The sequence below is a fragment of the Podarcis gaigeae genome (assembly GCF_964106915.1).
Source record: "Podarcis gaigeae genome assembly, chromosome: 8".
Classification (NCBI taxonomy): Eukaryota; Metazoa; Chordata; class Lepidosauria; order Squamata; family Lacertidae; genus Podarcis; species Podarcis gaigeae.
The window spans coordinates 84892244-84905263 of NC_139684.1; the positions used below are offsets into that span (position 1 = coordinate 84892244).

Sequence of the window (13020 nt, forward strand, 5' to 3'; positions counted from 1 at the left end):
GGTAGGCAAGGCCTTGGTGGTGGTGGTGCCATTGCCGGGGGCTGCCCAGCAAGCACTGACCATAGCAGGGCCTTTAAAGTGGTGGCTTCCTGGTTGCGGAATGCCCTCCCTAGCGAGCTGCACCTGTCTCCGCCATTCCAGCTTTCAGGAGGAATCTGAAGGCACTCCTGTTTACATTTGGCGGCTGAGGAATACAGTCCTTTGCAAGCTCAAGATCACTGGATGGAAAATGCTTTCAATTGTAGTTTTTAAGAATGGGCTAATCGGTTTTGGGAGTGTTTTGCTTTTTAATTGCTTAACTGTTTGCTTATGGGGGACTCTCTGGTTCTGAATGGGGCAACTGGGAGTCATTTTGGGCTCACAGCTGTCCATGGAGGCGCAGGTCAATTCTGTGTCCAGGGCAACTGTCTACCAGCTCCATCTGGTACGCAGGCTGAGACCCTACCTGACCACAGACAGTCTCGCCAGAGTGGTGCATGCTCTGGTTATCTCCCGCTTGGACTACTGCAATGCGCTCTACGTGGGGCTACCTTTGAAGGTGACCTGGAAACTGCAACTAATCCAGAATGTGGCAGCTAGACTGGTGACTGGGAGCGGCCGCTGAGACCATATAACACCGGTCCTGAGAGATCTGCATTGGCTCCCAGTACATTTCTGAGCACAATTCAAAGTGTTGGTGCTGACCTTGAAAGCCCTAAACGGCCTCAAAGGCCCAATATACCTGAAGGAGCATCTCCACCCCCATCATTCAGCCCAGACACTGAGGTCCAGCTCCGAGGGCCTTCTGGCGGTTCTCTCCCTGCAAGAAGTGAGGTTACAGGGAACCATGCAGAGGGCCTTCTCGGTGGTGGCGCCCGCCCTGTGGAACACCCTCCCACCAGATTTCAGAGAGAAAAACAACTACCAGACTTTTTGAAGACATCTGAAGGCAGCCCTGTTTAGGAAAGTTTTTAATGTCTGACATTTTAATGTATTCTTAATCTTTTGTTGGAAGCCACCCAGAGTGGCTGGGGAAACCCAGCCAGATGGGCGGGGTATAAATAATAATTTTTTAATAAATTATTTATAAGTTATTTATAAATTATTATTATTTACTCTGGCTGAGCTGCAGAAGGTGGACACCCCAATGAGGTCCTTTAATCCTCTTGGCTGAAGCCTCAGCCCCGCAGCTCCTGTTAGGAATTCTGAGATTATGCACACAAACTGCTTCTGAATGCACAGAAAGCACCACCATATAGAAATGCACAGCTAATAGCCTTGGCAATTACGGTATGAAGTCGAGAAATTAACCACCGCCTCTGTGCTGTTGACCACAGGGGTTGCTTTGCCCTGCTGCAAACTTAAAAGCAAATAACCTTTTTAGTTAAGAAAAAAGAAGCTTGCTTTCTTTTCTTTTTTTTTAGAATAATTTTTTATTAACCGACCAATCACATCAAATCAAACCAAATTACATAAATTCCAAATTACACAGCCGAATTTTAAATTTTTGTTGGGGTTACCCATATTTCAAGTTCCGAAGGGATCCAATCAACTTCTTGCTTCTTACTGCTGTTTTAATGTCCACAAATCTAACCTTATGATGTTCACAGTACTATCCAGTCCTTTCTTATTGTTTTTCCACATCTCTTGTTGTTATTTTCATATATTTTTCCTTTCTCTTTGTGACCTCTGATAGTCTCCGCAAGCTGGTTAGAATAGTTTGTAATCCTGCGTGGATATTATTTTTTTTATCCAGTAGCCATATCCAGACGTTTTCCATATAACATCACTTCCATACATCAAAACAGTCTTAGCGTCATTAATCTTCACCAATCTGCCTCCTTTCTCAAAACCTCTGAGGAGATTCACTAGGAATGCAGTCTGAAAACAAGTCCGTTCCTCCTCCTGGCTATAAATCCTTTGGCAAGATGGCGACTCTGAATTAATTGCTGTGCCATTCCCAAAAGTTCTTATTGCTTCTCGGTCTCCATAAAGCATACTTTTGGTTAAAGTTTATCTCCACACAGACCTTAATCATCCTGCTTGGGTCAGTTCAACCGACGGTTCTAATGAGGAGGGGTTCTTGTAAATCACATAGAAGGAAAGTAAAAAAAGGTTCCCCCCAACCATTCAGCCCCGTTGTCATCATACCTTTGGTGTATCTTCATCGTAAAATATTCCTGTTTCTCCAGCCCATCGTCTTCTTTCGCAAAGGTCACTTAAATTAGCAGATTTCACTCCCCTTCTTCACTAGAAATATGTGCATTTGCTTCTTTAGTAATTAATTATTCCAAATTGCTGCAGCTAGTGCGCAATCAGAGACAGCGTCCAGGAGAGCCGAGGTCCACACGGGGGCATTCTGCCCAGGGCCCTCACCCCCTTCTTTTGAATTAGGGGGTGATTTATGGGCACAGCAGGCAAGGACAGTGTTCCCCATTTCCTTGGGGCAACAAGGGAGGCTGCCTACTCCCATAACAGCCTCTTAATTACCGTATTTTTTGCCCTATAGAACGCACTTTTTCCCCTCCAAAAATGAAGGGGAAATGTGTGTGCGTCCTATGGGGCGAATGCAGGCTTTTGCTGAAGCCTGGAGAGCGAGAGGGGGCAGTGTGCACCGACCCCTCTCCCTCTCCAGGCTTCAGGAAGCTATCCGCAAGCCGTCGGAGCCCGCGGGAGTTCCCCCCGGGCTCCCCCGGCTTGCACAGAGCTGCCTGCATCCCGAAGCCCCTGCGCGCTGAGCGGTTGCGCCGGGGCTTCGGGTAGCTCTGCGCAAGCTGCGAGAGAGCTCCCCCGGCTTGCGCAGCGCTGCTTCCTATTCCAAAGCCCCGGCGCGCTCAGCAGTTGTGCCAGGGCTTCGGGTAGCTCTGCGCAAGCCGTGGGAGGGCTCCCCCAGCTTGCGCAGAGCTGCCTCTTATCCCGAAGTCCCGGCGCACTGAGCAGTCATGCCGGGGCTTCGGGTAGCTCTGCGCAAGCCGCAGGATGGCTCCCCCGGCTTGCGCAGCGCTGCCTCTTATCCCGAAGTCCCGGTGCGCTCAGCAGTCGCGCCGGGGCTTCGGGTAGCTCTGCGCAAGCCGCGGGAGGGCTCCCACGGCTTGCGGAGAGCAGCCTGTTCTGGGGGCTGGGGTCGGGGGAAGCTCAGGCTTCCCCCGCCCCAGCCTCGCGCCTTGGGGTGAAATAAATTTTTTTTCTTTATTTCCCCCCCAAAAACTAGGTGCGCCTTATGGGCCGGTACGTCCTATGGGGCGAAAAATACGGTACCCCGTGTGGGTCGGAGAGATGGTATTGTCAGCCATCTTCCAATGCGCCCCCTAGTGGCCCCCCAAGAAGCTTGCTTTCTTTGGCTTAACAAAACAAAAAATAGCTTTGCAAATACTGTAAACAGCAAAAAAAAATGCCGCTGATGTCACCTGACCGGTAGGGGGCGGGGAAGGTTTTGTAAATAAGTTTTCCAGCTGAAAACAAGCTTGTTTCTACTTTGGCTGCTGAAGCATTCTGTGGAAGCCCAAAGCTTGCATCAACAGGTACAGACCTAAAAGGAGGAAGACAGCTATTCTGGATTTGTCTTTGCCACTCTGGCACCAAATTATTCATTGAGAATACCTACAACTTCACCTTCTCTGCCACCCTCGCAGAATTTGCGTGAAAAAGGCAAACTTCCAGGGTTGCTATTTCCCATCCTCCCCAAATATTTTTTGGTCGATATTAAAAACACTTTTCAGTCTTCGGCACTTGGATCCGGAGTTCTAGTTACATAAGTACCTAAAAAACCAACAACACATTCCTTTGTCTCAGGGCAAAAAAACAAATAAATTGGATCAAAGCGGGAGAAAGTTACAGTACCAAGCTGTGTACGCACCACACATCAAAAGCACCTTTCTCTCATCAAAAAAAAAAAATAAATCCTGGGAACTGTAGTTTACCCCCCCCAGAGAACTACAGTCCCCTGCACCTTTAAAAAAACTACAGTTCCCATTATTATTATTTTTTGGGGGGTGCTTTAAATGTATGGTGCAGATACAGTCCCACACTTAAGCTTTGTATAGATCCAGAATGTTAAATGGATTTCTTTGGAGAAGCAACAGATTTCGCCATCTCTGCTGAAATCAACCTAATTTAACCTCCACCGCTTTCTGCTTCCAGATGCTTATGACTTACTGAATTTAGATTCTCACCTCCTTCCACCTTGCCCCCCCCCCCGCAAACACCACCGGAGGGCATCCCTCAAATTAACCTCTCTTTTCATTCTGACAGTGAAGTTGATGAGCAAATGGAGTCTGGATCTTAACGCTGCATCGAGGAAGGCTGGATTTTAAGACACTGAGCCAAGAGAGATGCCAGCAAAACTGCTAAAAAGAAAAAAGAGTGTGTTTTTTTTAAAAAATATTTGGAGACTGCAGCAGCCAAGGGATTCAGCCCCTTGCTTCAAGTAATGATGATGGGGCTTAACCAGCCATTAACAGAATCAGAATTTTCTGTATCCTGTTGGTTTTGGGGGGGTTTTTTTACAATACTTTTTAGCAGGTTCCCATTCCCCAAATGGTTGGATTAGACCCTCAATACACACACACACACATGGATTAGACCCTTAAAATATATATATATGAGACACGGGTGGCGCTGTGGGTTAAACCACTGAGCCTAGGACTTGCCGATCAGAAGGTCGGTGGTTCGAATCCCCATGACGGGGTGAGCTCCCGTTGCTCGGTCCCTGCTCCTGCCAACCTAGCAGTTCGAAAGCATGTCAGAGTGCAAGTAGATAAATAGGTACCACTCCGGCGGGAAGGTAAATGGCGTTTCCGTGCGCTGCTCTGGTTCGCCAGAAGCGGCTTAGTCATGCTGGCCACATGACCCGGATGCTGTACGCCGGCTACCCTCGGCCAATAAAGCGAGATGAGTGCCGCAACCCCAGAGTTGGACCTAATGGTCAGGGTTTCCTTTACCTTTATATATATATAAAGACTAATGAAAAGCACAGGACAATTAAAAAGGCAAGTCAGTAAGTTAAAAGCAAAAGCAAAAACAAAAACAAAAAAAACATGTTACGGAGGAAGAAGTCATTTAGGAGAAACAACCGCCGTGTGGTATTTCTTGCTTTTAATTATTTCGTGTTGTTAGAATTAAGAAAAAAGGTACACAAGGCATTGCAGACACACCCATCAGAAAAGATTTTCTTTAAAATAATAAGAGTATATTTGGAAACAAGGGGAGCACCTGACTGCCCCCTGGAGGGCGACTGGGGGACCTGCACATGCAAACATCTGACAGCAAACTCAACTAATATAATATGTGACTGAGGAATTTTCTTTTTTTAGTCTTTTTCCCTTTTGCCAGCCACCAATAATTTTTAAGGGAAGCGAAAACGGACCAAACCCAACTCCCCGCTTTCACCTTCACTTATCAGCTGCAGGAGAAAAGCCCTTCCGATTTCAAACGGTGATTTTAACAAGCATAATTCTACGACTCTAAACGGTGATTTTTGAGGCTCCGGTTTGCTGTGCCAGGACCAGTCCTCCAAATATTCAGATCCCCACGGGCGGTGGGGCGGGGGGGGGGAGAAAAATAATATGAATTACGGGTATAAAATACAAATTCAGAGCTGCTAGTGGTAGATGATTTGGAGGGGGGCACAGGGTGTGGATTTGGGAGGGGGGGTTACTAAATAGATACTCTTCCAACACTCACAACCAATAGGTTTTATACAAAACTTTGCACAAGGTTAGCCGGTGAAAAGGCAAAAACAACACACACAGGCAGTGAGGGGGGGGGGAATTAGTTTGGGACATCAGAATGGGCCGTGTGAGAACAGGAATTGGTGTTAAAACCAGGATCTTGTTAAAGGCAGTGATAGGAAGCCTCTTTGACCGCCAGATGTTGTTGGACTACAACTCCCATCAGCCACAGCCAGGAGGGGCAGGGATGATGGGAGTTGTAGTCCGACAACATCTGGAGGAGGGAAAGCAAAGGAAAATAGTTTCTGGTGGAGACAACCCACCTTCATGGTTGTTTGCAGGAGCTGCGTACAGAAGAGGATTAACCCCACCAGGGTGAAAAACCAGCTGCCGTTGGGTCACCGGCTGCTGGCCACATTTTGCCGCAAGTCCAGGGAGTTTGGGTCAGCCACGGGCTGGCTATTCCTGCCACCATCCAAGGGAATTTGGGGAGAGACGCCATAGGTCCAACTCCTCGTTCCCTCTAGCAGGTGCTCCAGTTGGCGCTTGGGGGATCCTGGCTCGGCAGGCCAGAGTCCGGAGACCTCGCCACCTCCCTTTTGCCACGCAGCCCGGCCAGGGACATCATGATGTTCTTTCGGGTTATGCAGATCTGCCGCCCGTAGGCCTTGAAGGACAGCAAGGGGCTCCTGGCGGGCAGCCCAGGGGCTCCCTTTGTCGCCACGTGCCCAGTGTCCTGTCCGTCCTGCAAGGGCAGGCCGCTCTCGTGGCTCACGGACCGGCCAAAGCGGCGCCCTGCCTTGCGCTTGGGGACGCTGAGCTTCGCGGCCTCTGACCCTTTGTCGGGTTGGGGTGATGCCCGCTGGAAGCTGAGGGTCAGGCGCTTGAGGCCTGTTTTGGGAGCCTCGGGGAGGTGGCGGAAGCGGTTGGCCAGAGTGCTGGGGGAGCCAGGATCCGAGGGAAACATCCTTTGGAGCCCGTTCTCTGGGCAGTTGTCTGCCAGGGTGACACAAACAGTGGGGATGCCCAGTTGCTTCATGCCCGCCACTAATACTTCCATGTCAGGCTGCTCTGGCTCGGCTAGGCCGAAGCTCTGGGCATGATGCGCTCCTGGGCCAACAGCAGGAGAGAAATCCATTTCGCTGTCTTCTGCGGCAGCCTTCGCCGAAAGCTCTTCGGGCCAGCTCACCGACCGCCGTAGAACATGGCGGTGTCTGGGTAGAGGATCTGGCAGTTCGGCCGCCGCTACCAAGGCATCCATATCTGGCTCCTGATATGCATAGCTGACAGCATTCAAACAGGGATTTCTGTGTTTACATCTCGCCGCAGCATCGCTGGCCTCTGGATTTGTGAAGCTAGGCCCGCAAGCATTTTCGCTGGGTGGCTGGCTTGTAGATCCTAAAAAATAAGACATTGCAAGAGAAGAGGGAGTCGTGTTTAATGCCATGCAGCCGTACAGAGTCCTCTGGCACCCCCGGTAAATATGAGATGAGCTTCTGCACGCTCATCTGAACATGAGTTCAAGTGCCCAAGATCTCACACCAAATGAATTTGGTTGTCTTTACCTGCGGGACATTCATAGAATTGTTGAGTTGGAAAGCACCACCGAGATTCATCTAGTCCAGGCATAGGCAAACTCGGCCCTCCAGATGTTTTTAGGACTACAATTCCAATCATCCCAGACCACTGGTCCTGTTAGCTAGGGATGATGGGAGTTGTAGTCCCAAAACATCTGGAGGGCCGAGTTTGCCTATGCCTGATCTCTGCAATGCAGGGATCTTGGCTAAAGCATCCATGGCAGATGTCGGTCCAACCACTGCTTAGAAACCTCCAACGAATGAGGTTGTTTTCAAACGGCAAAAAGCACTGGTTGGGCTTCAGCAACCTTGGCCAACCTCTGGGTGTTTTGGACTACAATTCCATGCTGGGCTGGTGCTGATGGGAGTTGTAGTCCGAAAGCTGGAGGGCACCTGGTTGGCAAAGGCTGGGAGTTGTCAATGGCCCAGCTGAGGTGGCCTCACCGCCAGTGCCATCACCTCCCAAGGCCTAGCTAAGGACCATACTGACCCCAACATACACACTTATAGCTGTCTTAGTGGTTTGCTTTTGACTGTCTAGTAAGGATTAGGGTTGGGGTTCCCATGGTATCAATCCCTCTTCCCTGGAACTCTGGGAATTGTAGTTCTGGGAATTGTAGTTCTTCAAATATCTCAAGGGCTGCCACATTGACGAGGGAACAAGCTTGTTTTCTCCTGCTCTGGAGGGGTAGGACTCGAACCAATGGCTTCCAACTAAACATCAAGAAGAACTTTCTGACAGTAAGAGAGGTAATAAATTAATAATAATAATAATAATAATAATAATAATAATAATAATAATAATAATAACAATAATAATAATTTATACCTCGCCCATCTGGCTGGGTTTCCCCAGCCACTCTGGGCGGCTTCCAACAAAGTATTAAAATACAATAACCTATTAAACATGAAAAGCTTCCCTAAAGAGGGCTGCCTTCAGATGTCTTCTAAAAGTCTGGTAGTTGTTTTCCTCTTTGACATCTGATGGGAGGGCGTTCCACAGGGCGGGTGCCACCACTGAGAAGGCCCTCTGCCTGGTTCCCTGTAACTTGGCTTCTCGCAACGAGGGAACTGCCAGAAGGCCCTCTTGTAAGGGTGACTCTGTGCCTTTCCTAGGTCGGGAGAAATGGGCATTCACCTCTGATACTTGCTGAACCTCTCCTTTGCCCCGTTAAGTATTGGAGAAGTGAGGTTAGAGGGAACCAGGCAGAGGGCCTTCTCGGTAGTGGCTCCCACCCTGTGGAACGCCCTAGAATCATAGAATCATAGAGTTGGAAGAGACCACAAGGGCCATCGAGTCCAACCCCCTGCCAAGCAGGAAACACCATCAGAGCACTCCTGACATATGGTTGTCAAGCCTCTGCTTAAAGACCTCCAAAGAAGGAGACTCCACCACACTCCTTGGCAGCAAATTCCACTGTCGAACAGCTCTTACTGTCAGGAAGTGCTTCCTAATGTTTAGGTGGAATCTTCTTTCTTGCCCTACCTTCTGATGTGAAGGAAATAAGCAGCTGTCTTATCTTTAAAAGACATCTGAAGGCAGCCCTGTTTAGGGAAGTTTTTAATATGTAATGCTGTATTGTTTTTAACACTCGATTGGAAGCCACCCAGAGTGGCTGGGGAAACTCAGCCAGATGGGCGGGATATAAATAATAAATTATTATTATTATTATTATTATTATTATTATTATTATTATTATTATTATTATTATTGGATGCACGGAAAAAATCCACAGGCCAAGGAATAGCAAGACCCTACCTAGCTCATTTTCTCTGAGCTTGTGTGAATGCAGCCAGCCCCATCTATGCTGGGATGTTGGAACTTCCAAGGCCTCGGCCTCCATCTTCTTCATCAGAAGCCCGCTGTTTGGTTGTGCTGCTTTGGCGGAGGCAGGAAGTGGTTGCTAGGAGACAAAACAAAAGATCCAATCAGAGGCTGGGGTGGGGAAACTTCCCCAGGGCTACATTCCCTTGCAGACAACCTTTCGGGTGAGGAGATTTCACCCCTCCCATATCCAAGAATCTCCTGACAAGTCTGCTGATTCTCCGGAGAGGAGGAGCAGTGTTCTGCTTTCTACTTATTCAGCTCCTGCACCAAGTCAGTCAGTCAGTCAGTGTGTCGGAGGGAGAGAGAGACTGAGTGTTAGAGATCGTGTGTAGAGATAAGGTTGCTGCTAAGAGCAGCTGCAGACACTCAGTGCAGCATTCATTTATGCTTAGACCTCATTCAGCTCTGTATATAGTTTTGTATCATAGTTGTAGTTATAGAATAAAAGAAGATATTCTACAGAGCTGCTCTCCGAGTCGTGTATACACTGCTAGACTCTGCTATACTCTGCTGTGCGACGACTGTATTGTGGAAGTGAATCCGGTGCTCACAACTCTAAGCTGTGAGTCCACAGCACTTTGGCCTGGAGGTCTCTGGAAGTGCTACCCAGCTCGCCTAGCCCAGTCGGGGTTGAAGTGCATGAGTCCAGTTGGTGACACTGGTTCAGGGGCGATGCTGACATCAGGGGCCACATGCCAGAGGCAGGAAGGTCCAGAGGCGAAAGTGGGTGAAACAACTACAGTCGTACCTAGGAAGTCTGAAATATTCTCGGAGTCGAGAGTGGATTTCATGCTCTTTATTCAACTCATAGTGGTGAGGAGGAATGAAAGCTCCCCCCAAATATCTGCTTTATATACATTACTTACACAATGGGCTGCACGTGATTGGCTAATTCCAGGATTCTCCTGTAGGCCAATCAAGTTGTGGATTCACTTCCACCTGGAGCTGGATTGGGTGGCTCCTGCGGACCAATCAGACTGCTGCATTGTTCTAGGACCAATCAGACTGCTGCATTTTGGATCCTATTCAACTCAGCACAGAACAAAGTCGAACAGAATCCGTTCCGAAAGTCCGTTCAACTTCCAAAACCAAAGCGTGGCTTCTGATTGGCTGCAGGAAGCTCCCGCAGCCAATCGGAAGCTGCGAAAGCCTCATCAGACGTTCAGCTTCCAAAAGAACGTTCGAAAACCGGAACAGTCACTTCCGGGTTTCAGTCGTTTGGGAGCCAAGGAGTTTGAGATCCAAGGTCCAACTGTAACGTGAAATTTTACCCTCATACAGCAGAGTCGTTTCTGCATGGACTCAAACATCCCTCTCTGTCCTATGTCCAGGCAAGCAAGAATGATTACCAGAGACAGAGGATGCAATTGAACCAGCCAAAGATGCCCAAGGATGTGGAAAGCAGGGCTGGTTGTCTGGGGAGAGCACTCAGAAACCATGACTGTTTAAAGAGGCATTATAGTGTTTTAAACATATGGTGCACAGTTGACCATGGTTTGCAATTACCGTATTTTTCCGTGTATAAGACTAGGTTTCCCCCCTAAAAAATAATGTCAAAAATTAGGGGGCGTCTTATACACGGATACATGTTCCCCTCATTTTCTTAAATCTGAGTCCCCAAAAATATACAGACAGCCTTATACATGGGGGCGTCTTATAGACGGAAAAATACGGTATTTCATTTTTCTGGTGCCCTGCAGATGTTGTTGGACAGCAACACCCATTGGTCCTAGCCAGCATGACCGATAACCAGATTGTTTTGCATCCCAAAACATCTGGAGAGCAGAAGGTCAGGGAAAGCTCCGCAAGAACAACCAGTTATCACACACAAATTGCTAGCCACTCGCTGCCACTGCTGGCTGGAACAAGAAGCACGAAAGCACAGAAACAGGAGGATAGATGGGCCCTGGAGAATGCGGGGGTCTCTAGCTCTCCAGAGGACTCACCTGATCCTTGCTGTTGCGGGAGAAGATGCGCAAAGATTTGCGCCCTGTGTCCTTCCGCTCAAAAGGCGCTGGGGAGCGGCCGGGGGGAGTCAGAGCAGAATGCTTCCTGAAAGGGAAGGGGAGAGAGCGAAGCGGTCACAACGCTTTGGTCACATGTACATCGAAAGCACGTGACTTCACCCAAAGAATCGTGGGAAGTGTAGTTCTGGGAAGTGTAGTTCTGCGAGGGGATACTCTACAGTTCCCAGGATTCTTTGCATAGCTGTCAACTTACAGATTTGAAAATAAGGGACCAGCAGCCTCAAAAATAAGGGACCAGCAGCCAAAATAAGGGATTTTAGTCAACCAGCTGAAATGCGAAGTTAAAAGGGACCAGAAATAATTTGGGAGAGCAGTGCCGGTTTTTAGCCGTTCGTTTCCAGAGGTTGCTGCTCAAGACACCAGCTGATGAAACACTGCAATTAAATAACTACAAGCAGCAACCACTTTTCGCGCAAAACGAAGTCCAAGCTACGAAGATGCTGCTACAGTTCTGTATCTTTTCTCTGGTGCTCCATCTGCAGCTCTCAGTTCCATCAGGCGGGGCGGGAGGAAGAGAAGGGGGGGGGAAATAGCGCCAGAAGTAAACCCGCAGATCAGACCATCTATGCTAGTCTACCACTACAAATCTATGGGAGAAGCGCTTGCGGTCCTTTCTCTGCTTCCCCCCTCTATGGTTAGCCCTTGGAACACCTGCCCGCACCTCCACCTCCTCCTCTAATCTCTGAATTGCTTTCTCTATGGTTGCCCTCACTCTCCTGTCAAGGCTCCTCGGCAATTCATAGGCAGCGCCAGGTGCCCATCTCATTCAGGTCCTTCAGCAGCACAGCCACAGTACAGCATAGCGGGAGCGGTGGTGGCGGCGATAGGCAGAGGGGAGGCCCCAGGGAGAGACGCTCAGTTCGGCGGCCGCGAGGAGGATGGCCGGCAGGGAGGGAGGGAGGGAGAGGAGCTGCTTCCTTTGTTTTCTTTTCTTTTTAAAATAATATTTATTAAGCGTTTAAAGATTACAAAAAGAGAATTACAAAAAGAAAGAAAAAGAATTAAACAAAACAATATAATACAATACAAAAACACTACATAAAACATTGAATTAACAAAACAAAACAAGAACAATTAAAAACACATCCAATATTTTCAATCTTATCTTTCATCCACTTGTTTCATCGACTTCCTCACGCCTCCCTTTTTGTATTCCACTTCAATTAGCTGTTTCATCAATTCCTTTCCATCGTCCTCTGTTTTCTGTCCTGTAATTTATCTTAACATATTCTAACCTTGTTTTTTCCCTTTAATACATTAACAATCTATCTGTACCTAGTTCCTTATAACATTTCTGCTAAAGCCATATAACTTCATTCCAACATTTTTCTAAAACTCATTAATTTTACAATATTTCTGTAAATAATCTTTAAACTTTTTCCAATCTTCTTCCACCGACTCTTCTCCCTGGTCTCGGATTCTGCCAGTCATTTCCGCCAGTTCCATATAGTCCATCAACTTCATCTGCCATGAGGAGCTGCTTCCTTTGAAACCCAGGAAATTTAAGGGACAGCAGCGGGACACGGTGCTGGGATAAGGGAGTTTCCCGCCAAATAAGGGACGGTTGACAGCTATGATTCTTTGGGCAAAGCCATGCGCTTTCAGTGTGGTCCCAACCGCCTCTCAAAGTTGGCACATGGACCCCACAGATGAAGGACCCCACAGATGACCAGGCAGGATTGAACTCCTCCTGCATCAGTTGATATGCTGGGAGTTCAAATCCTGCTTTCTGCAGGGGTTGGATGCGTCAGCCTGTTCCCTGCAGGGAACTTGCTTGGGCTCACAAACCAAGCAGGATTAAGCCCTCTGCCCACCAGCGGATCCTGCTTTCCAGCTGCAGGGCCCATCTGCATCCCTGCTTGAAAACACACACAGGACATCAGACACGGATGGGGCAAGTAGGTGTAGTCTAGGGCAGAGGTCAGCAAACTTTTTCAGCA

At 48.4% G+C, this 13020-nt stretch overlaps 1 protein-coding gene and 1 long non-coding RNA gene across 5 annotated transcripts in view; one reads left to right on the plus strand and one right to left on the minus strand.

The window, feature by feature from the left end:
- LOC310851820 overlaps window positions 1-13020 on the plus strand; it is a 626966-nt gene that overhangs the window by 72253 nt on the left and 541693 nt on the right. The window lies entirely within an intron of this gene.
- Window positions 5057-13020, minus strand: part of LOC310851404 (uncharacterized protein) — a 39104-nt gene continuing 31140 nt past the window's right edge. For all 4 annotated transcript variants that reach the window (XM_083753767.1, XM_083753768.1, XM_083753766.1 and 1 more), the window contains 3 exons: window positions 11000-11105; window positions 8985-9129; window positions 5057-7046 (listed from right to left, as the gene is read on the minus strand). In XM_083753767.1, coding sequence (XP_083609893.1) covers window positions 6172-7046; window positions 8985-9129; window positions 11000-11105 — 1126 coding nt within the window. In that variant the 3' untranslated portion in view covers window positions 5057-6171. The remainder of the gene's footprint in view (window positions 7047-8984; window positions 9130-10999; window positions 11106-13020) is intronic.